The 25379-nt window shown below is 40.4% G+C and overlaps 1 protein-coding gene and 1 long non-coding RNA gene across 5 annotated transcripts in view; one reads left to right on the top strand and one right to left on the bottom strand.

The window, feature by feature from the left end:
- Positions 1 to 25379, top strand: part of LOC309708150 — a 431095-nt gene that overhangs the window by 164918 nt on the left and 240798 nt on the right. The window lies entirely within an intron of this gene.
- gtpbp1l (GTP binding protein 1, like) lies at positions 5618 to 24824 on the bottom strand. Of its 3 annotated transcripts, none has more exons than XM_082535924.1 (15): positions 24721 to 24824; positions 24246 to 24436; positions 23661 to 23772; positions 21251 to 21431; positions 14131 to 14314; positions 13652 to 13816; positions 13405 to 13528; positions 12702 to 12816; positions 11866 to 12010; positions 10633 to 10815; positions 10162 to 10297; positions 9852 to 10030; positions 9592 to 9738; positions 8775 to 8825; positions 5618 to 8013 (listed from the first exon to the last, which is right to left on the bottom strand). In XM_082535924.1, the coding sequence occupies exons 2-15, from the start codon at positions 24432 to 24434 to the stop codon at positions 7906 to 7908; spliced, it is 2019 nt and encodes a 672-aa protein (XP_082392050.1). In that variant the 5' UTR covers positions 24435 to 24436; positions 24721 to 24824; the 3' UTR covers positions 5618 to 7905. The 3 variants fall into 3 exon arrangements, with proteins under 3 accessions (XP_082392050.1, XP_082392051.1, XP_082392052.1); XM_082535925.1 differs by having other exon boundaries at positions 24653 to 24756; XM_082535926.1 differs by lacking the exon at positions 8775 to 8825 and having other exon boundaries at positions 24721 to 24823.

Raw genomic sequence — 25379 nt, 5'->3', positions numbered from 1 at the left:
CCCAAGATCCTATATGTATGTGTAATGAGAGTGTGAGTAATGTGAATGTCTAAGTTGTGGGATAAAATTGAGGCAGAGGCAGCCAGAAGGGGACAGAGGGGGGGGGGGGGGGGGTAGCCTCCTCTGCACCCTGGTGATATACCCCTACTCCAAGGTCCTGCATGTGTGGGTGGTTGTGGTGGAGCGGGAAGAGGGAGGCAGCTGGAGATGGGGAGGGAAGGAAGGGAGGGGCAAGTGACCCCTCCCTGGGGCCAGCTCCCCCGCTGACCCCAATAGGCATCCCCATACTCCGCGACCCGCCAGGGAAAGGGGACCCAGGCCCATCCAGACCGGGGCCCAGTGCAGCAGCGCCTCCCGGCCCCACAGAGCCCGGGACAGTCCACCCAACCCCACCACAGAGAAAACTGCACCCACCCCACCATCCACTCGTCTTCCAGACTACATAAGACAATAAACACCCAGGCTGAGATCTTCCTCCACCTCTCCTGTATCTCCCCCTCCTGCAGAGAGAGCTCCTGAAGAGAGGAAAGCTCCTGCAAGATGTGACAATCTCCCCCACCAGTTGAAGAGCCCCCCAGGTGGCTCGATGCACCGGCGGCACCCTGCTCCAGGGCTGGGCCCCCATGCAAACTGACTTATAGTTTAAACATAATATGGTTTCTTTGTTCTATTGTGAGTAAAACATGGGCGTATAGTACTTGCAAATCATTGCATTCTTGACATTTCATGTATAAAAAGACATTTAAAGATATAGTTTATTAACAAGTATAAATATAAAGTCCTCAGGTCTCAGTCTGAGCTTGGCAAAACCTTTTTGTGTGAGGTTCGCTTTATTGTCCTGAATCTGTCTTTGCCTTTTAAAACGCTTCAGTAAAGAAATAATTAAGTCTGTTTATATCGTGCTTGAGATGACACTAATGGTCCTGCGGATGGTGATGAGGCCCTCACACTGCATGGTGCGAAAACCAATAAGATCAGAAGGACACAGAGTAAAAAACTGTTATTGGTGCTTTAATTCTATGCATGGAGATGGATGGATACACAAAGGAGGAGTGGGAATAAACAGAGAGACACGGTGCGAGGAGTTACTTTAATTCTTTCATAAACTGTGAGTGTACAACACTGAAATGCCCCTACCCGCATTCATCAAGTCATTCAGTGACCCTGGGCTCTGCATCAAAAGCCTGTTTGCATTTCCATTTTTATACCATCTGAGAGAACACCACTTGTGAAAATGAGCTGACAGGTTCAGAGAGCAAGACTTTGATTGGATTGGAACAAAAACAATCAGTTGTTTCTGAATGCAATATTAAACCCTGGGGTGTTTGAAAATAATTATGTTTGGGAGGCTCTTTATGAACTATTGAGCAAAATTGATTGAAAGCCCTTTGCATCAAGAGCAGGTGAACAGTATGCAAGGAGTCCAAAGGCCATGAAAACAAAGTTTTGGTAAAAGGGAATTTCAAACGTGACTCCATAACTTCCTCTGTGTGATTATTAAAAAACATTAGTAACTGATACAAAGTGGAAAAACTCAAAGGTCTTTATTGAAATACCAAAGATAGGCAGCCCGGAGGCGCAGTGGTTAGCATTGTTGCCACACTGGAAGAATGCTCAGGGTTTGAATCCAACATCTGGTCCAGGACTTTCTGTGTGCGTCTTCTTCCCATGGGAGCATGGGTTCTCTGGCTTCCACCCAAAGGCATATAGTTAATAGGGTTAGATCAACTGACGACTCTAAATTGCCCACAAGAGTGAATCGTTGTCAGTGTTAGCCCTGTGACACCCTGCCTCTCACCCTATAGGAGCTAGGACAGGCTCCAGCCCCCCTGTGAATTGGATAAGTGGATGTAATCCCAAGTTTATTTAGCACTGGTGTGAATTGAAAATTAAAAATTAAAAACCTGGGAAATTGTCAACTTTCTCATCCCATATGGAAAAGATATATATAAATCTTATAAAGTTTTTATCTGTCTTGTATGAAACTTGTATGAAAATCATACAAGAGTGAAAACACATTTAAGATCCCTTGAAAAATTATATAATGAAACTTGTATGTTTTGTATACTTACTAAAAACATATATGATTTACTCATGAAAGTGGCCACTTTCATGAGTAAATCATATATGTTTTTACTATTTCTTTTCCACATGGGATCACATTAGAGAAATCAAACAGTTCATCTTTTTTAGATCAGAAAAAAGGACAGCTATGAAGAAAGTAAGCATGCACCTACACTTATCACATCTTCAAAAGCATCAGCTGCAGGGATGTTAGGTCCACATGATAAGACCGTGCTTAGGGAGTGACAGATGGTGCCTGTCTTATTTAGACCCCTGACATCCAAGTATGAGTATGGTACTCGTTCTGCCACTCAAGTTCATGGTGTCATCATACCAAGATCTAAAGAGTTCTTCAAGGCCTTCAGAAAAAAGAGGGCCTGTAGATGCCTATGAGCCTGACAAGGGATTTAAAAAGATCAAAAGAAGGAATGGAGGGTTATGAAATTGGCCAAGAAAGAGAGAGAGAAAAAAAACAGATCTGAATTCCTTTGAAATGTGGTCGGGGGATTTGAAATGGCCAGCATACACATGAAAAGTGAAGAAAGGTCTGCATGGAGGACCACCTTTATCTGTAGGCACTGTTCAAAGGGGCGAACATCTTTGCACATCAAAATAATGTCAAAAAGTAAAAAAGCCAGGGTTTCTGTGACATGCTGTGACTTTCTCATGGCTTTCCTTTTTTCTTTTAGGAATTTGACTATATGAAGGGGGTTTGGAGTGGCTATAACAAGTAAGACAAGGATGCTAAAGCAGTGCTGGAGATGATGCTATCAGAGTCTGTGTATAACAATACTTCAGAGAAAGTGTCAGCAGGGAAAAAGTGGAACCTGAGGGAGAGGGCTTTACAGGCTTAGACAGCACAGAGACAGATGGGTAATGTAAGCCAGCTTCTGAATGGGTGTGGGTGGTTTTTGGACTATGCTTAGTCCACATGAAGCAAAGCAAAACAGTAGAAGCTGAAAGGAGTAAACCGCTTGAAAGAGTGATTCAGAAGAGGCTCCTACATGTGCAAAATGAGTCTCTCGGGCACAGCAGGGAACATGACTGAAACGGGAAAGTGTTGACAAGCAAAAAATAAGCTCGAGGCAAGCGTGAAGGCACAGAAGAAGGCAGCATTATTTAATGATATGAGCAGTTTACTTTTTGTTTATCTGCCTGTTCAGTAAATGAACAGGAACGGGTTCACCGTCACATTCAGGTGTAAGGTTCACTTCAGCATGATGAGGAGATACAGTCTGTGTTTGCATTACTAGTTGCTGAAGCTTAACAGTAACCAGCACTAACACACATTTGCACCAAAATTGAAATATGTTCTAAAAACACAACAACAAAAAAACAAAAACAAATTAAAAAAAGTTAGAGCTAAAGGCGTGGACTGAATGGCAAATTAGATTTAAGAAAATAGGTCATATCCCAACATGAGTTATCTGTCAGGAGCTTCGAGACCACATCTTGAGGTTAATTTGTGAAGCGGACAGCATCGCGGGGGGTACACAGTAGGAATAGCCTACAGGGAAAAGGCTGACATGTGCAAAGCTAGTACACAAGGCAAAGGGGGATGTGGAGGCTGGCTTTAGTTGATAATTAACAAATCAGTTATGTCCCAGTAAAGCCAGCCTAAAGCAGACAGTGAAAGCATGACAGACAGTGTAAGGAGGCTGTCGGTGTATTACAGTATTACTTACCAAGTTCTAATTTCAATTCACATTTAAAAAATGCCCAAGTGCATATTCACTGGGTATTGTATGGAAAGATAAGAGGGCTTTACGGTGGGACAATGCTGGCTGTAGGTTCTACAGTATATGTTAAACAAGAAAAGGCCTTCATGAGAACCAGTGAGGCCACTCAAAAAAAGCACCCTAATGAGAAAAGTAAATTGATGGAGAATGTAAACGATTTTCTCCCTCAATACATGAATAGAGACCAGAATAATCTGTGCAGTGGATTTTCAAATTAGTGAATTTACACAACAGAATGTGAGATAATATCATGACTGCTGAATGATGAATGCATGTATGTGACTTGCAGTGTAAATTGCTATAAACAGTAGAATTGGGCCTTCACCAACATAACCTGGACTTGAAGATGGAACGCTTCAGTTTTGGTTTGTGACAAACTGACTGACAAACTGAAGGTGATCGAAACACCAACTTTTGTTTTTCTAAAATTCAGTTCAATTTTATTTATACAGCATCAAATCACAACAACAGTTCTCTCCAGGCACTTTACTGTAAGGTAAAGACAGTAATACAGACAAATCAGAGAAAAGCCCAACAACTGGCAACCATGGGAAGGAAAAACTCCCTTCTAACAGGAAGAAATCGCTAGCAGAACCAGACTTGGCTGAAAGAGCTGAAAAAGTATTAATCAATTTCCAAAGAAACTGATTCACTGTTCAGCCATTTTTCATGTTGTGTTTGGTGGCTCAGGTGCAGGGGAGGGGTGGAGCAGCAGGTTAAGGGTGTGGTTTCAGGGGAGGCTGAAAACACTAATCGTGCAGCTGCTGGGGCCAGAGAGGAGGAGAGACCATAGCAGGAGCAGTGAGAGGAAGGCGCTGCCACGCAATGAGGAGCCGAAAAGCTGCTGACGGTAACGCAACAGCACTGAAAGGCACACTGTAAATAAACCTTTGCAGTCACATTGCTGAGCGTGGGTCATTCCTGCTACAAATGTGTATAAGCATTAAGCGTAATCAACAAATGAAAATACAAATGTCCTAAATTCAGACTGCCGTAAAACACTAAAATATTCTAAAACTGTAAACAGAAGAACAGTAGAACAATACACCCACCACCAGTGTCTGTTTCCTATTTCACAATGTTTATTTTATATTCTTCCACTGAATGTTTGACCCCAACAGCAGGTATATTATCACTTGCATGCTGCATTTTTTAATTCTTTTCTTGCTGACATAAACACAAACATTGCTGAAAACAAACTTGAATGGATATCCAAATTCTTCTTCGTGGCATTACAGTGATGTTGTCCGAAGGAGGCCACACCGACTGGCATGGCGAGATGAGCCAGGTTTTCAGCTAACGGCTGTTTGGGGATCACCTTGTTGATGTAAAACGTGCTGTATTCGGCAATTTCTGTCAATTCGACTAAAGAAATGAGATAAATTATGTTTTTGTGACAGGCTGCTGGTAAAAGTGTCCAAAAGATAAGACACAGTGTGTAGATACAGCACTGGTTCATCCCCTAAGATGGGAAAATGTTTTTTGATCCTTTTTTGTCAGCAGAGTAATATTTGTAACCAAATTCATCACAAAACTTTACGGTTGTGTAATAGAAGCCAAAAATCGATTACGCTGTGTAGACGCTGTCCAACCTTTCACCCTGAGCAATTTCTCCCATCCATCCACGGCCGCTTCTCCAGCTCAGGGTCACGGTGGGGCTGGAGCCTGTCAGGTAAAGGTAACAGGCAAGGTACATTCTGGACGGAGCACCTCTGAGCATACAAAGTATAAAATATAATTCTGAATTTCACCAAAGAGTCCTCCTAAACTTGTTCTTGAAGACATTATTTTAAATTATTTATTATTAAAACACGTTTTGTTAAATAACATCTTTATTTAAAAGGATTTAGAACACAAACTGGCACCACTTAATTTAAACGGCATGTACAACTTGCGTCTCACATACAGATTTTTGGACAGTGACACCTCTCCCACCGTTCGGCCTCCACGCGCCACTGCAACAGTTAAGATGGAAACAACACGAAGGCTCTCACTTTAACTTTAAAGGTTGAAATGTGACTGAACAATTCACTCATGGGCTATCGTTTTCATAAATGAAGCCTGTCGAAGATCTGGAGATGATTTTAAGTATGGCGTTTAATGTAGATGGTACAACATGTGGTCGAAAAGAACAAAGTGAATCTATTGTAGGAACATCTGCCTGGATGATCGCAGACCTTTACAACCTTTTTTAGTTTGGTGGTCCAGTTTTAATTGTTACTAAGGTCATTCTCTTTTTTACAAAGATAACTTTGACTGAACGCATAACCTGTTTAAAGGTGAAAAGGTACAATATCGTGGAGTGTCTAAGTCAATCACCTGAATCAGCTATGAAGGCAGAAAGACCTATGAAGACAGCTGCAGTCATGGTGTTGAAACAAAGCGTAACCACAACGGTTTGCTCTACTATTGCAGCTTGTTTTCAAAAGATGTAAAAGTGAGAAAAAAAATGTGTCACTGTCCAAAAATGTAACAAACTGTACACACAAACAGTCTCTTCAGATAAACATCCATGCACTGTTGGTAAGATCTAAAGGGGGAGAAAGGTAGTAATGCTCTTAGTTCATTGTGCTTATGAGACGTATAAAGCTGGTAGCTCAAGGACTGTCAGACCAGACTGATCAACATTAAGTTAATACTAATGTGAGGGGAGATCTATGCCCCCCAAAGAAGAAACAGAGGGCTGCAAAACTGTGACAACTGCCAACACGGTCACCTTCCCAATATAAAGACAACTCGAGAAACCACTTTAATAAAAACCAGTGGAAAACATCTGTGGCAAAAAGGGTGTAGTCTACTGTTGCTTACTTTAGCTTGATGTCATTAGGGGTATACGTCAGGTTAAGGCAGGATGCAACATGACTTGCACACGTGTACCATAATCTGGTGATTGTCCACGTTTGTTTGTGAAGCTTTGCACCTGATTTGGACTTCACATGAAAATTCTCAATTATATGAAGAACAAACACAAAATGTGCAGCAAAACCTCAGTTACTGAAACATGTTCTGTGTTGGCTTTGACATCATTAGAGTTTGTTTTTTTTAATTAAATTAGTAAAATACCTGATGGATGTTTTTGTGCACAAGACTTTATCAGCTTTTGGATTTTTCATTTAATATACTGGATCAAAGTGGAACTGTGCAAAGGTCCTCTGCCTGCTTTGCTTGTTCAAAAAGCACTTGTAGTACATTACACCATGACAAACGCCACTTTGCTACTCAACACTCCAACGTTAAAAAAGGATGATTCAGAAATTTTCTCTTTTGGCTTCATGAAAAACTAGAAAAACCGAAACACGGACTCTTAGAAAAAGTCGATGAAGATTTCCTTCTATAACATGTTTAAACATCGGCTACATGAGCACTTTGTGTACAAGCCGATGTTTCATTATAAGTGATGCATTCATAACTAGTCTCAGGGTAACACAACCACAGAGTTTACATCCATCAGTAGGTTTCCAGAGAACAGTTTGTAGCCAAACCCCAAAACCAGTGGTCAGCTTAAACTAACACAGCAGCAGCTTCAGCCGACCGCTTGCTATCAAATCCCTTTCAGCTCAATGGATCCCAAATGCACATTTATACTGCTGGCTTCAGTAAGCAGGAGCTTAAAAACAATTTTCAACTACTGAACACAATCCTCCTTCACTGACCAATGTTAGCAGACTCCAAGTCTGGTGCCTTCAGAAAGTCCCATTAATGACAGAACACAAGGAAATGTAGAATAAGGAAAAAGCAGGCTGACCGAGGGGGGGAAACAAAAAACATTAGAGGCAGGAGAGAGCAGAGAGAGTGACTGATCCATCTGCTAGAAGCTGGGAAAAAACAAATGAGATAACCACCTCCTGGAAAAACAAATTTAAAAAAGAACTATCACCTTCATCAGCCAACAAGAAAAATATATATCATTTTTGATAAATATGTCACTCTCTTGATTCAGACTGTTCACTAATTATTTATTTGTTTTTATATGAAGAAACATGGCCAGTCTTTGCACACCTGCAAGAGGCCCACACAGTCACTCTCCCTCCTCTTTGTGAAGAGATGATGATGATGACGATGATGATGATGACGGGCTGTGAAGAAACCCATGTTTGTGCTTTTAGGCTGTGCCCGCTGCTCCTGTGGGCACTGCTGTATTCGTGGCATTCACACCTTTCCCTCGATGTCTCTGACCACCTCTCCTGCGTCCCCCGCCTCCTGACTTGAGCTGTGGATGGACAGACAGCACTGTGAGCCAGCTGTTAGGTGAAATCAGGTTTGAAATAAAGCACAGGCGGCAGGTAAAGCTTGTTGATCCAAAACAGTTAAGATGCACTTAAGAGCAACAGGAACTCCTTTAAAAAGGTTAAGAGGGTAAAAACGAGTTTAGAGGTTCTCTGAGGGGAACAAACAAAAAGGAAAGTGAACAGTTCAGACTTTAGCCCAGGATATTTTAGTGGATGGGGTAAACACCTTACAAACACAGGCCCTTTTCCCCTTTTTTTGTTTAATTTAACACAAGTGTAATTACTTTGTTTTAAACGGGGTCACAGGAAACCCTGTAACTGCACAAATGTTCTGTCTGACAAAATAACATTTTAGTAACATTTTAGTAACAAGTAACATTTAAAAAGCTAACAGAGACAAGTCATGTTTTTCTAATTGGTACGTTCACCAGGGAGAATATAGAATGGGTGTAGTTAAAAATAGAAGAACAATTAGGGAAAAAGCTCATTTTCCTTCCTCTAGCACCTCCACAGCTTTTAATCCCACTTGGGTCCAGTTCAGTAAGCAAACACTTGTACTTGCAGTACAGCAGCTTCCTGGTGTGACTGAGAAAAGTTTGTGAATATAAAGCAGAACTGCACTAAAGCAGAGTATGCATGCAAAAAAAAAAACATCTGCTTAGAACCTGGGGAGGGTTAGGGAACAGAACAACCACACCTAAGGAGACGCCATCATCACTCCCACAGTCTGCAGGAACTTTACCTTGTTTTCTTTGTTGCCATCATGACACAGAGCCTCCTCCTCTGCCACTGTCTGACGCAGCATGCCAAGACAGGGAGGGAGGAGAGAGAGAGATAACAGCGAGAGAGTAAAGTGTTAGAACTGAAGGATCGGGAATGCAGAGCGAAAACAGCAGTGAGGACGGGTGAGGATCAGAGGGCAGAGGAGGGGGTGAGTGGAGGTACATGTGGCTGATGATGAAGGCAGGATGATGGACAGGGTAGGAGAGCAAGTTGGCAATAAAATGATTGAAAGTCAAAGTACAATAATGGAACAATAATGTGAAAGTTGTAGACATTAAGTAGCAGATTTAAGCACTTTGAAGAGCAGAGAGAAGATGTCTTCCAACACAAAGTTGACTGTAATAGAAAATCTAATGTCTGTGGTGACATTACCACACTAATGCACTAGTAGTGATAACTTTTGTGTCAACCAACAGTAATTGGTTGGCAAGAACTGAAGGGTGAAATACTACAGCCACAGAGAGGGAGTCAGTGACAGTCACTGTGACCAACAGGAAGCCTGTGGCTAAAAAATTCAAGAAAGCACCCAAAACAGAATTTCTGCAGCTCCAGATAAAACAAAACCTGAGTGTTCAGAGGGTGAATTACAGGATAGACCACAAGGACAAATGTCATAAGTGCATACAGACAGTGTTAGTGCCCGGAAGGGAAAACAAAAGTTCAGCACTGGAAAATTAACTGTTGGACACATAAAACAACCCGATGAAATTTGTCACTTCTTATGTTTTCTGTAAAACATGCACTCATGAGGATTCCCCGAGCACTGTTTCACTCACCGGTAGCTGCGCTGTGGTAGGACTGGGTGGCCGTGCTGCTGATCCACTGTCCTCATTAGCGGTTGTGCCCTCTTTAGAACTCTTTTTGCTGGCTTGAGATTTGGACTGCTGGGCCTTAGCTGCCTGGGTGTTCACTGAGTGGAGAAGCTGAAATTGCAAACACAACCTTGTGTTTGTTACACCAGTGTTCACATAACATTAATTATAGGATAATTAAAGAGTTTACACTGAACCAGAAAGGTAAGCACAAGCCCCAGTACCTTTGTAATGGTGCCTACAGCTTTGGTACGTCCTTCCCTGAACACCAGCTTCTGGTCACAGTGCAGGTATTCGGGGGTCTTGATGAAGCGAAAATGGACCGTGGCTTTGTCCCCAGTCCTCAGACAGTCTTTGTTCATTGACAGGATTGTGGCTGTCTGCCTAATGCTGCCACAGTGGACTAATGATACAGAGGGAGAGTGGCACAGTTACCGATTGGCCAGACAGTATTTTTCTTTTAGAAAAGGGAGTCAAAGACACACAGATGCCCATCGGTGCTATTTAAACTTGTGAGTGTCTGTATTTACTAACCCATGGCCTGGTATCTCGGGGATATCGTGGTCGGATGGTGAAGCACCAAAATCTCTGCTTCAAATTCCCAGGTGGCCTGTGGCATCAGCTTGGGAGAAACCATCACCATTCCTTTCCTTATGGATGATCGTTTGATCTGAGAAGACAGGAGGGGAAAAAGCAGCAGGAACAAAGGAAAAAGAAATGAAGCTGGGGGATTGGTTAAGACAAAACTGAATTAGAGCCAGAACACTACCTGCTTTCACTCTTTGGGATTTGCATGTATTACAAAACTGATTCTAAAGTTAGGAAACTAATTCATATGCATATAACGTCTCAAAGTTTCTGAATAATTATCCTCCTCAGAAGTTTTCAAAACTTCTTGCCAAGTCATCTTTGAGCTATTTTTATGCTGTCTTTTGGACTGATATGTAAAAATAATTCAAATATGTCATGATGGCTGTATTTCAACTAAATTATTTCCACACAGACCTTTTTGAGGGCGAAGGATGCAGTCTGTCCACCGCGAACCTCTCTGACAGGCATCCTCTTGCGGTGGATGGATTTAACTGCGATGGGGATGAAAGTGCCGAGGGGGTCTGGACCTAAGAGGAGCGTGTCGTTGAGTCGTATCAATCCACGTAACGTAGTGCCTGAAACAACTGTGCCCACACCCTGTGAAAGAGAAATGATACTTTTGGACTTTTCTGTTAGATAGGACTGTGTGAAGTATTGGAGGTTGGGGCAGCTAATGTGGAGTGCAGTATACTCAGAGATGTGCTGCTTTGTTACAAACATGTCTGTCATATGAATCTGAAATCTATGTATTGCAAATGTTCTCTAGAAAGCACAGAAGAACAGAGAACATTATTTACTATCAAACCTTCACCTTTCTGTGTATTTATCAAATTGACTGTTACTGTGCCTCACTGAAAACTGAAATAGGAGATGACCACAAGTAATTAACAACATTCACCGCAGAAGTCTAAATTATGCATTAAAAGAAAAAAAAAAACTCAATCTAATTACTTCCTATGAGCAAACGCTTGGCAACAGTGGGAAGGAAGAACTCCATTTTAACAGAAGTGACCTTTGGCAGAACTAGGCTCAGGGAAGAGCAGCCTTCTGACTGGGGAGTTGATGGGAAAGAGAAGAAAGTTAAAAAAAAAAAAAAAAAAGAGTGTACAGAGAAGAAACACATCAGGGCTGAAAAGGTGGGACTGAGGAATAAAATGCAAATAAAAGCTTGATCAGAAAGAAACTAAACAGGGCGATGCAGGGCGTGGTTCTTAACACTGGGGCTGAGGACTCATACAAACATGCAGGAACTACAGGAAGAAACCCAACTCCTTTTGCTCCCAGCTTTTGGCCCTTCTACACGCCTCAACGATACACTCATTCTGATAAGATCTCCCACTGGCACTCAGAAAATATAAGACAAGCAACTCTCACAGCCACATCATGCTCAAAATAAGACCACCATTAAATCACCATTAACAACAACTTTGTCCACACCTTTCAGTTTCAAATTTGTTATTGCATATTTGAGTTTTTAACCCTAAAAAAAGGCACTATACTGACACAGATCATTAATAAATCTACCTCTATCTACAATGTCTTTGATCTAGTTGCCCTTGCTAGCATACTTTTTCATGCACTGAAACACTAATTGTAAAGAAATGAACATCCATGGCTGTATAACTGAGTGTGTGCTCTATTTCTTACAGGTACGGAGTATGTGTCGTCTATTTGGAACTCTGCAGGCTCATCATTGCTAAAGGTGGTCCGAGAGGAAAGGAGGTTCAAGAACATCTTCAGCAAGTCCATGTTCTCCCCCGTCACATTTGAGATCTGGAATATTGGACACATCCTGGAGAGAAGGAGAGAGAAAAAAAGAGAGATGATGAAAAAAAAAATCTATTCTGTTTAACCGACTGGGCTGGATGGCAGATTCCTTAAAGGGACTGATAAACCAGCACATGAATATTTACACATTAAATCTTAGGAAAAAATTAAAGAGGCAAGGGAAAGCTGTTTAACAGCATACCCACTTGACTTATAAACCTAAAATAAAAATGCACCACCCAGGCGTGGCTACACACAAACACCAGAGGCCGATCAAAAAACAGAAACCAGTGTGCTGATTGGTTCGATTTGAAAACAGAATCAAGATGACCCATGTGAAAAAAGCTATGCGTTAAAGCACTGAGATCATATGAGGACTCATCCAGCAATTTCCCCACAGACAAAATGTATACGCTTTTATTTTTGGCAGGAAACCGTATGATTAAGTAAAATTAAGGGTCAAGCTGATGTAGTCGGATTTATTTGGCATACTGGAGAGTGCGCATATGATATCCTGTTCTCCGTAAGTGTTTTTTTTACTTACTTTCACTAAACGTCTTTGGCATTTTATTCATAAATCCTAATTCTGCAGGAACATTTTAAAGATCAAACATTATTTCTAACTGTGTGAGTATGCTGTCAATCAACTGTCACCCATTCTGTTATTATTTCTCAGCAGAGTCACGCCCATCGTCCCACCTGTTCTCTGGTCTTACCTCTCAGAGCTGAAGTTAGAGGCTGTGACAATGACATCATCCTTGTTCTGCACCAACACTGGGATTTTCCTGCAGCCTGGTGACTTTAATAACCTCTGTAATAATTTTAGTGTCTCTGCAGACAAACACAAGCAAACCTGAGTTTCTTAAACCTAAAAACAACACTCTTGACAAAATCTGAACAAAACAACCTGAGAGTGAAAATAAATGACATATTTAAAGAGATGGAAACTGAAAGTAGTAAGCTTTAAACGGAAAAAAAGACTGCTTTTAATTTACTTTTGCTTTAAAAGCATATTTATTCATGTTTTATTATTTCTTAATTATTATCACTTCCTTTATGTGCTCTTCCAGTAGTTTGTTGTTTTTGTAAACTTCTCTCTCAGTTTGCTTCACTTTAAAAGCGTTCTAGCGATTTACTTTATATTATTCATTTTCTTCCCAAAGAGGCTTTTTTTGAGTTAGAGCCCAGTTTCCTACCTTAACATAATTAAAGCAGAGCCATGAAGCGTGAAAGTATTTACTGCTTTTAACAACACAATGGTGGTCTTTGGTATGGCTGTGTTTCTGTAAACATTGCTGTGGGAATGGAGATTATGCTGAATTTGCAAAACCTCTCACACTGAGCATGAAGTTAAGAAACTGGGACCTAAAGATGTAGAACAGAGCAGTTATACAGCTGTGCTGGAGATAGTGGATTTACCTTGCAGGATGTTAGCTGGGCACATGTCTATCTTGGTAACCACAACAAACACAGGTACGTTTAGGGCCAACGCTAGACCCAGGTGCTCTTTGGTCATGCCAACAATGCCAGCATTGCTGCCAACCTACATGGAGAGACAAGAAACACAGAGATGAGTGGTTAAATATGTGAGGGCAGAAACAGGAACAAAAAAGTAACAAAGGATTTGCCAGGAAATAGTTAAATATAAACTTTCAATCTCTCTCACCATGAGCATGCAGAAATCAGGCAGGTGTCCCGTCATGCCAAAGACTGTGGTCTTCAGGTACTTCTCGTGCCCAGCTAAGTCAATAAAGGTGATGACTTTGGAGGATTTCTCACAGATTTTGGTCCAGTCTAAACCCCCGCCATGGCTGTCTGGCTTGTTTACCACCTAAAGAAGCGAGTAGACAGAAAAGAAAACCTACTTATAATGGACGTGAGAAAAAACGGTAGGATGAAACTTTGAAAGAAAGCTTAAAAATGTTCCTGCAGGAAAAATACATGCTGTTAATTAAATGTGATCAAACTTTTCACAATTATAATTTCACATAAATCCATAAAGCTAACAAGAAAAATTACTATCTGAATAGTCTTTCACTGAGCAGTGTTTTTTTTTTATATTTGGTACTCAAAAACTAAGGAAAGATCACTACAGAAATGCATTTCTCCAGTGATTTTGCCCATTCACAACTGACAGCAGCCCACCTGTCCTTCCTGATCAAAGCCCAGGATATCGTTGCCCACACTGCTGGTCCTCCCACTTTCCATCTCATGTTTGTGCCGGAAGAGCTTCTGGCGAGCGAAACCTCTGCCATTATCCAGCTCACCATGGGTTAACACTCCCAGCAGGGTGCTCTTTCCAGCGTCTACATTTCCAACAACAGCCACTCTAGAGAAAAGAGAACAGAAAAGAAAAAAAAGAGTGAATAACACAAGTTTCAGTACAGGGGAGTGTACAGGGAGTGCAGAATTATTAGGCAAGTTGTATTTCTGAGGAATAATTTTATTATTGAACAACAACCATGTTCTCAATGAACCCAAAAAACTCATTAATATCAAAGCTGAACGTTTTTGGAAGTAGTTTTTAGTTTGTTTTTAGTTTTAGCTATTTTAGGGGGATATCTGTGTGTGCAGGTGACTATTACTGTGCATAATTATTAGGCAACTTAACAAAAACAAATATATACCCATTTCAATTATTTATTTTTACCAGTGAAACCAATATAACATCTCCACATTCACAAATATACATTTCTGACATTCAAAAACAAAACAAAAACAAATCAGCGACCAATATAGCCACCTTTCTTTGCAAGGACACTCAAAAGCCTGCCATCCATGGATTCTGTCAGTGTTTTGATCTGTTCACCATCAACATTGCGTGCAGCAGCAACCACAGCCTCCCAGACACTGTTCAGAGAGGTGCACTGTTTTCCCTCCTTGTAAATCTCACATTTGATGATGGACCACAGGTTCTCAATGGGGTTCAGATCAGGTGAACAAGGAGGTCATGTCATTAGTTTTACTTCTTTTATACCCTTTCTTGCCAGCCACGCTATGGAGTACTTGGACACGTGTGATGGAGCATTGTCCTGCATGAAAATCATGTTTTTCTTGAAGGATGCAGACTTCTTCCTGCACCACTGCTTGAAGAAGGTGTCTTCCAGGAACTGGCAGTAGGACTGGGAGTTGAGCTTGACTCCATCCTCAACCCGAAAAGGCCCCACAAGCTCATCTTTGATGATACCAGCCCAAACCAGTACTCCACCTCCACCTTGCTGGCGTCTGAGTCGGACTGGAGCTCTCTGCCCTTTACCAATCCAGCCACGGGCCCATCCATCTGGCCCATCAAGACTCACTCTCATTTCATCAGTCCAGAAAACCTTAGAAAAACCAGTCTTGAGATATTTCTTGGCCCAGTCTTGACGTTTCAGCTTGTGTGTCTTGTTCAGTGGTGGTCGTCTTTCAGCCTTTCTCACCTTGGCCATGTCTCTGAGTATTGCACACCTTGTGCTTTTGGGCACTCCAGTGATGTTGCAGCTCTGAAATATGGCCAAACTGGTGGCAAGTGGCATCTTGGCAGCTGCACGCTTGACTTTTCTCAGTTCATGGGCAGTTATTTTGCGCCTTGGTTTTTCCACACGCTTCTTGCGACCCTGTTGACTATTTTGAATGAAACGCTTGATTGTTCGATGATCACGCTTCAGAAGCTTTGCAATTTTCAGACTGCTGCATCCCTCTGCAAGATATCTCACTATTTTTGACTTTTCTGAGCCTGTCAAGTCCTTCTTTTGACCCATTTTGCCAAAGGAAAGGACGTTGCCTAATAATTATGCACACCTGATATAGGGTGTTGATGTCATTAGACCACACCCCTTCTCATTACATCACCTAATATGCTTAATTGGTAGTAGGCTTTCGAGCCTATACAGCTTGGAGTAAGACAACATGCATGAAGAGGATGATGTGGACAAAATACTCATTTGCCTAATAATTCTGCACTCCCTGTATGCAGAGCTGTTACTTCAGTCAGGACCCTTTACAGTGTTGGAGGCTAAAGGAGCTTAAAACAGTGAGCCCTATATGAGAGAGCCAGTCAGCTGACTGCCTGTCGTGCGGCTGACTTTGTGGACTCCCTCACCAACACTTTGGACAATTTTACAGCCAAGTCATTACAAATCTTTCTACCACCTCTAAACCCTCCCATTGAGTATATGAAGGTTCTCAATCTTCATTTCTAAAAATAAAACTGATGAAGACTGCTGGGTATTTTATTGAGACTAAAAAGAAATCCAGCTTAAGACCTACATCTATATTTTATTTCTTTTTCTCTAATGGTGTTGTCCATTTCTGTTCTTGTGCGTTTGATTATAACAAGTTGGAAGTAAACAAGTATCCTCGGCTCAACATGCAAAATAAATAAAGGGAAAATTATGTCAAATGCAGGACGAGATCATTTTCAACCTTCTAAATTCAATCGAACATGAATGAAACTCAAATGACGCACAATAAGAAAAGACATGCCAAAAGTAAATAAACACTCCCAGTAGGGCTGAACGATATATCGCATTTGCGATAATATCGCGACATGATCAAGTGCAATTTTCTAACCGCAAAGGCTGCGATTATACTGCGATTATAAGGCTGTCCAAATTACTACCATATCCCAGAATTCATAGCCAAACTCCAGTTTCCAGCAATGGCGGCCGCTACTAAGTTTTAAAATTACTCATACTAATCTTTCTGGGTCACAAAATAAACTTTTAACATATTTTCAGGCGAGAAAGTAGTTGTGTAAACATCAAATATCTGCTCGGTTTATCAAGATATCCCATATTTGCAAAAGTGCTTCGACGTTTTCAGAGGCGTCTGCTACCCACCAGCTCGACAGCTAGCCGGGAGCTCGAGGGTTACTGATGCGGCCGAGAACGGCACAACTCCCGGCACATCATTTTCAGATCACCGCGGAGTTTCGCTGCTCGGGTTAAACGTAATATATAAGTCACTTAGACAACCTAAAAATGTTATTGTTGGGCTTTTTTCAGTGTTTTGTTTGTTCGTGAGTAAATCGGTTTGGCTGAGATTAAAGTTATTAGATTAGATAAAATAAAACTTTATTAATCCCCCGGGTTTTCACACAGCTGACTAAACGTCAAACAGAAAACTTATTAAACAGAAGTATGAGACAGTCGAGAATTTACACCAGTGTCTGGTTATATTTTAGATAGCAAGAAGCAGACGGCCGAGTTTATTAAACTCCACCGAGACAGCGGTGACGCTAATCAGAACTAGCCTTCTGATTAGCTAATCAGAACTAGACCGTCCAATTTCACGCCTTTAAAGTTTAAAGGCGTGTTTGTGTGTGTGTTTATACAATTGCTATTATGTTTGCACTTTATGTGTAATGTTACTGACTGCAGAGATCAGTAAGATGTGTGTATTTTTTATTTATTAGTTTTATTTATTTAATATTATTTTTTAATTGAATGACTGTCTAGTAGTTCACAGATGTCGAAAAACTGAGTGTGGTAAAGCCACTGATTTTTTTTATGTATATTTCTGCAATCTGCACATTGTACTGACTTTCATTTTAATGTTTACACCAGGGTTCCTTGTCAGCACTTTATGCTCAGATGTTTGTAAGCTAAAAATAAACTATTGTGTATGTTCAAATATACTGTTGTGATTGAAGAAGTTAAATAAAAATGTCAGTCATCAATTCATGCATCACCTCATGTCATCATAACAGAGGTCTGTCTTCCAGGAAAGAACAGTTTAAAATTAATGTAATATAGTATTGGCCATACTATATGATGTATTGCTTGTCTTTGTTTAATAATACAGAAGACAAAGACCTTAAAAAATAATCGCATATCGCATCGCAATCGCAATATTGGGGCAAAAAATCGCAATTAGATTATTTTCCATAATCGTTCAGCCCTAACTCCCAGCAGCAACATCAGGTACAAAAGGGCCTGTGCTATAATAAATCATCACCTGTCACAAACAGGCCAGCGTATTTGTTTTCTGGTTTATTGCTGCTCTATAAACAGGGACAAATGGAACCAAGCTATACAATATTGACACAGACATCAACAATACGAAGTACAGCATAAAACAGGTGCAGTGTGCAATTCATTTTCAAATTGGGTTAACTTGCATGAGCAAGGCTATAAAACACCATCACAGCATTCTCACAGCTGGGCCTTTGGTTCTTGGCTTTGTCTAATGCAACAGTACACAACTTTTCTATGAAGGTTCAGAAAGAAAGTGACTGCCATCAAAAAATGACTCCTCTTTCCTGCCTTGCTCTGAGACACAGACAAGTACATGATTCTGACACAAGGGTTATCTGTGCTAAGGCAGTGTGAAAGATAATGCACAAAGTAAGCCTCTGTGGACGCTGCCAAAGGAAAAACTCTGCTCACACAACTGCAAGATCACACATGGGAGCAGGTGGTTCGGCCAATATGACTAAGATTACTAGTGTGGATGAGATAGAGCCCAGCATGTCTGATGTGAAGCTGATCAGGTCTGCTGCAGTGACTGTCCAGTGTTGACTGTGAAACATTGGGCTGGTGGTGAGCTAATAATGGAGCTGGAGACTGCAGAAGGTTTAGAAGATTTGATGCATGCACCATTTTGGCTTTACATTTGGTTTCTGCACATTTACTAGGGTTTATAACGTATATATGCACATGAGCTGCAGACTTCAGCTATTACTCCTGTACTATTATTTTATTTACCAGCCGCTTTGATAACAGACCCATATCATCTATTACTTCTCCAGTGAGCCTCATCCTGTGGATTAGGGCTGCTCGATTATGGCAAAAATGATAATCACGATTATTTTCACTGAAATTGAGATCGCGATTATTTGACGATATTTATTTAACCCTTTAAGACCTACTATAGAACCAAGTCCGCCAGAGCTTATATTATTTTTTTACATGTTGTAGTGCCATTTGTGGGAGCATTTAAAGTTGCTAAATAACTGTTATAGCCCATATTTTAATAATATGTATGCATTAAGTCCATAGTAACTACATTAATTGCAAAAAAGTGCAATAAACTACAAAAAAATTGAAAATCGTTTTTGTTTTGTTTTTTTACATATATTTCTACTTGGAGAAATTTAAGAGGTTTATCCTTCAAAACTTTAAATACAAAAAAGTTGCAAAAAATAGTTTACAACAACAGGAAATTTATTTTGAGTGTCTTCATAGTTTTATTTTGGAGATACACCAATTTTTATATACACTGCAGGTAAAACAAAAAAAACAATCCTATGATGCAAATTTGCAAAGAAAACAGCAGGTGCATCAAAATAAACTATTTCCAGCAGTGCAATTCGAGTTCTAAGCATCCCAGAAACTATTCAGAAAAGTCAAACATGACCAGTAGAGGTTTTTAAGGTCTACAAGTAAAAAACTACATTTCCGCGAAAATGACGTCACTTCCGGTTTCGGCCAGGAAATGGCGGACATGAGACAGTTCGCGCTGACATCTGTTTCACTGTGGGAAGTGTTATGAACAGCTGATCGGATCGGCAAAGCGTGTTTCTGGAATATTATGTTTTTGTTCCTGCAAGCGCTTTTTATGCAATTTTTGCAAAGCTATATGTGGAAGGAAACCGTGACCGAGGACAAGCTGATGGCATAAGTTGTAAGTACAACTCCTCCGGTTTCATATGCAAAACAAATTATTGCGCTAGCTTACGTGGTTCAGATTCTACAGGGATTTAAAAGTAGTTACACAAAACGGAGCGTGCTGCTCTGACCGGATTTAAAGGGTTAACAATGACTTTAAAAAATAATATAAAATAGTGTGCAACACCACTGAAGTTTTTTTTTTTTTTTACCTCTCTTTTCAACCAACGGCAGTCACTCTCCTCTCCAAATAACTTCTGCTTAGCTTTCCGAGCTTCCCTCGGGTCCTCTTAATCAGCGGTCTCCAACCTTTTTTGCGCCACGGACCGGTTTATGCCCGACAATATTTTCACGGACCGGCCTTTAAGGTGTCGCGGATAAATGAGGGAGGGGCTAATAATCGGCTCAGTCATTTTTAATGATCGTTGAAAGCCCAGATCGTAATCGTGATTAAAATTCGATTAATTGAGCAGCCCTACTGTGGATGAACTCTACTTCCTCTGTTTTGAGCTACAGGTTGTGCCAGTTGTTCTTACATTGCTCTGCCGTCTATGAGACAACAGGTTTCCACATTCTGAAGGTTCTGGTCACAGTGGAGTTGGAGCAGTCGGACAGGCTTTTTGGGGAAGCAGGTGAATGACAGAGGATCACCACAACAACATGGCCAGTGACTCAGCCAAGGGGACAGAGGTGTCAGGAAGATCAACAGCGAATGAACTTTTAAAATAAGAGCAGGGGGACTGTCTGTGTCATGAGTCCATGAGTAAATCAATAACGCATGGTGATTTTTTTTTCAGATTCATAAACATAACAATTCTTAAATGACTCACAAAATTACTGGTGAGCCGGCCTAATGGAAGTTTACATGTGGCAAAGACTAAATATCTAAATACAGATTGAACTCCCAAGCTCAAAAAGCTTAGCTGGAAAGGATTTTACCAACATGTCCCTTGACCTGAATTCAACAGAGCACCTTAAAATATTTTAATGTGAAATGTAGATCAACAAAAGTCCTGCAGCAAAGAGCAGCTAAAAAAGTAATCAAAGAGAATTTCAAAAATTCAGCCCATAAGTGTGAGCCAGACTGTAAGCTTCCTTTGCTAAGAGGTTTCTGTAATTACAAAAAAAAGAGACAAATATATATATATGTAATAAAAAAAAGAATAAAATCTAATTAAGGGTGAATTGAGTTTCGATGCATTTCATTCTTATAAATTTGAGTCTGGTGGCCAGTTTTGTCTTTTATTGCGTCTTATTCTGCTATTGTGAACATCTGGGAGAGAAGCTTTTTGCTGACTTGTCGGAAGCGCAAATTCTTATTTGATTCGTTCAAAACACTATTTTAAAAAAATGAAGCAATGTTAGACAGGTGCATTAGTTTGATTACATACTTCTTCCTGGTGGAAACAACTATCACAACAACAGGAACCTGTGCTTTAAATCTGCCTATAAATCTCTTCAGCAGTGCTGGCCAAAGAGCCATTTCTGTAGCTTTCTGAACCCAGTGATACATCAAAACTCATTTATGCAACAGAATATGTTTGAGTCATATTGTCATATAACCTGGCATTCAATAATAGCCAAACCCAACAGTCACATTAACAAGTTAACAATGCAGGTACATTTTCTAATGATTCTTTTGCCTACACCCCAGAACCTCCCCTCATATTTTTTACCTGACTTCTAGGAAATCCTGCTCGCCCACGCGTCGACGGATGAGGTAGTCTCGAATCTTTCCTCCAGCGTCTGTCCTTTCTCTTAGCATGATTAAGTCAGCCTCAATCTGTTCACACAGCGACCGCACGGTGGCTACCGACGCCTCCATGTCCTTTTCATCCAGACCATAATCACCTCCATCTAAACGAAGCGTATGAGAAAGGAAGAAGTCACTCTCATGCAGGACAGTGAGGGACCAATTTAATGGATGTTTTTAGAAAAAGCAATTTCAGCAGTAATGTGAAGCCACACCCTTGGAAAATTGGCATCTTCACTGCTAACTGGGCAATACAAGAATGTTAGTAACATGTAATATGAGAGGGTGGTGACTGGGAGGACAAAGACCACACAGAAGAATGAAAGAGGGTAAAACAGGTGGTTTTTAAAAGAAAGATGGGAGTAGGTGTAAAGAGACGAGAACATTTAAATTACTGAGACCAGAGCAATTTTCAAAATGAACGAATCACCAGCAGTCAGCTTCAGACAACTTTTAAGAGAAGACTTTATTTTCTAAAGGCTGTATATATGCAGATTACTCTAAATTTTCAAAGAAACCCACAGTATTCATCCACTTAACAGGTAAGAAATGTATTAACCCATTGGTTGCTGCCAGTTGCTTTACAAGTAGAACTGGCACACATAAATTACAATAACAACAAAAAAGCTTATGATTGATTGACAAAAAGAAACACAGCCAGTTAAGGCTGCTTGATTATGGCAAAAATGATAATCACAATTATTTTCACTGAAATTGAGATCTCGATTATTTGACGATATTTATTTAACAATAACAATGTATTGAATAATGGCTTTAAAGATTGTCAAAAATAATATGAAATAGTGTGCAAATACTGATGACAGTGCAAATGTTTGCAATATAAAAAATAAATGAAAAATGTAAACATTAATATTTAGTGAACTTCAAAATACTGCATAATATTAATGCATGCTTAGGCTGCTGCCCCCGCGACCCGGCCTCGGATAAAGCAGATGAAGATGGATGGATGGATGGATTAATGCATACAAATAACCAAACATCAAGACAATCTGTGTAGCCACACAATGCACAATTGCATCAAACTGACATTAAGGTATTCCAACTAAAGTTGCTGCTCCTTCACTTTGTGTCACTTTGTGAGCGGTCTTTAAATGATTGAATGAATTTGTAGTGTTTATTAACAAAGTTTACACACTATGTCTACTTGATCCACGTCTGACTCCGCGAATCCATAATGTTTCCACATCACTGAAGTTGTTTTCCCTCTCTTTTCAAGCAACGGCATTCTTTCTTCAGCAGTCATTATCCTCTCCTCTCCAAATAACTTTTGCTTAGCTTTTCGAGGTTCCCTCGGGTCCAATTAATTGTTGTGACGCGTGTTTGAAACGCAGAGAGGTGCGCTCGATTTACCACACAGAGCAGCACAAGAGTAAAGCACGAGGGAGGTGCTAATAATCGGCTTGGTCATTTTTAATGATCGTTGAAAGCCCAGATCGTAATTTTGATTAAAATTCGATTAATTGAGCAGCCCTACAGCCAGTCACATTAGAAAGTCTGTTAGTTTTTGTCTGACTCGTCAGACAGCCTTTGGTGCTGATATTCTGTCTGTACCACTGCACTACTGACAGTGCCTGTGCTGACCGAGGATAAAGTGACATGCCCTTATGTGTGCTCTGGGTCAGACAGTTGCTTTAACAGTCAGAAAATAGCACAAAAAGGCCAGCTGCATTTGTGTGTAGAGCTTTAGAATGAACAGCAAACAAATGGGATTAGCTGTTTGGGAGGCCCAGAAGTGACGACACAGCTACAACACAACAGTGACTGAAAAATACCAATAAAACTACTTTTCCCTAACAATTACTATGGCTATGAATTAATAGGTGTTATACCCCACAGCCACATGTTTGAATTTATGTTTTTGAATAATTAACTTTTATTTTAGAAGTCAGGCACTGACATAATATAGCTGTACAATTTTTTCCTTTGCTTTACAGATTTCAGCCTAGTCTAAAAACAATATGCCTGCTAAAAGTCTTTGGTGCCACCTACGGGATATCCTGAACATACACACACCAGATGACTGAAAACACAGCTTTCTTGCCTTAGATAATCTCAGACTTTTAGCCCTAAATAAATATTTCCTCTCATTCAATAACAAGATACAGTTTCCAACTGCTAATACATTATTTTATATTAAAAAAAAGACTTTTATTTAAAAAAAACACTTTCTTTCCTTTTTTCTTGTCTTTTGTGTGTGTGTGTGTGTGTGTGTGTGTGTGTGTGTGTGTGTGTGTGTGTGTTTTCTTGCCACATTATCCTATTTTAAAATTACTATACATTAATGAAGTTCACTGGAAGTTGCTAACTCTTACCTGAGCCCATCCCAACCACATAGATTGTCTCTCCGCAGCCCTCATCTATCCGCTCCCTCAAATGTCTCAGTAATGAATCATATTGCTCCCCTGTTGGACTCACAAGGACCAGCTGAAAGGTAGAGACAGTAAATGAGATAATAGCTGAACATTTGCAAAGGTCAGACAGGGCAAACACCATTAAACAAGTCTTCTGTGAGTGCACATACAGCAAGTCACTACCGCAACAAGTAGTCAGCATTTTATAAAAACAATTTTACACAATAAAGTTTTGTTGGTGTTTTGTTTTGGTTCAGTCTGACTATTTAGGATTCTCCATTCAACAATACAAAAAGAACTGCAAAGTTTGCATATACAGTAGTTAGGTTACATGTCTAGTATGCTGCCAGCTGGATACAGTTAGATATGGTGCAAAATACTGTACGTGTCACTTTCTCTGGGATGCACAGCGAGCATTAAATGCCCCGTGTACAACTACGTGGCACTCATTCACACGGTGACAATATAGAAAACCAATGAACAATCTGCTCAGTCGGAATGTATTAAAACGTAACGACTCAACGCGCAATTAACAATGAGGCCCACCTTGCTACTTAAGTCTAAATGATCCGCGGGCTCTTCATTTGTATCCTCGCCGTCTTCAAAGCCCTCTCCGCCGGACTGATCCTCGGCACACCCCCGGTCCGGTGCAAACATACAAGCAGGCACTATAGACTCTGCTGCTGGCGCTGTACCTGGGTGTAACGCTGGTTCTGTCGCCGTTAACGACGCCATTTCTAGAAAAAGTATGAAAATAGCAAATAAAACAACTAAATTATGTGTATGGCTTCAATGGCTAACATTTAGACATTAGCAATGATAGAAAGTTAGGCTGGTTAATAGAGCCAGCTAGTAAATGCTAACCAAACATCGAACATTTAACACTCTTAACAGGGGAAAACGAGGTTTTAATAAATCGACACAGCTGCGAGGTGACGACTAGATGTCCATACTTTTATACGTTTAAACTGTTGATGAAGATGAATTATATAATACATTCTCTCAAGAAACGAAGGCATACCAGAAGTTGCTAGCTAGCTGATAGGCTAACTTAGTTGTTTACTCTGGTTGGCTTCGTTAGCTTGGCACTGACTGTATGGCACGCCCATCAAAAAATAAACAAAAGGGATTGGCTACACTATAGGTAGCCCCGCCCACTGTTGGCGTACATGAACTTGTCGCCTTTAGTGACCTACTTAGACATGCATAGCCATCAACACACACGTTCTGACTATAACATAATATGCATAATAAATAAAAAGCGTATAATTTGTGTGTATTAAGAAAATGTTCTGATTTGTTAAATCAGTTATGCAGTCCTATAAACATGCATGGAAATCGATTATAAAAGGCAAAATATGCAGAGTATGGTCCAGAGTTGATTTCGTGTTGTAATTTCAAATTTGTACAATACAGTTATTTGTTTCATTTTAGTTCGGTTTCTGTTAGTTTCAGTTGTAGTTTTAGTCTTTATTCGTGGCCTGAAGGATGTTTTCAGAAAAGTCATCACCTCTAAAACAACAACAAAAACATGAGCACTGAGCAACAGGATGTCCACTGTTGGATGTCCACTGTTGGATCCAGTGGATGTGTGAGTAAAGATACTCACACATCCACTATTAACACAGACTCTCCCCAGTGTCTGTGTCTGATGAGCTCAAGCAGGTACTGAGAGTCTGG

This window comes from Aulonocara stuartgranti (genome assembly GCF_965226115.1).
Source record: "Aulonocara stuartgranti genome assembly, chromosome: 6".
NCBI classification, from domain to species: domain Eukaryota; kingdom Metazoa; phylum Chordata; class Actinopteri; order Cichliformes; family Cichlidae; genus Aulonocara; species Aulonocara stuartgranti.
Note: the sequence above shows the minus strand (reverse complement) of the source record. Positions and strands in the feature narration are given on the sequence as shown.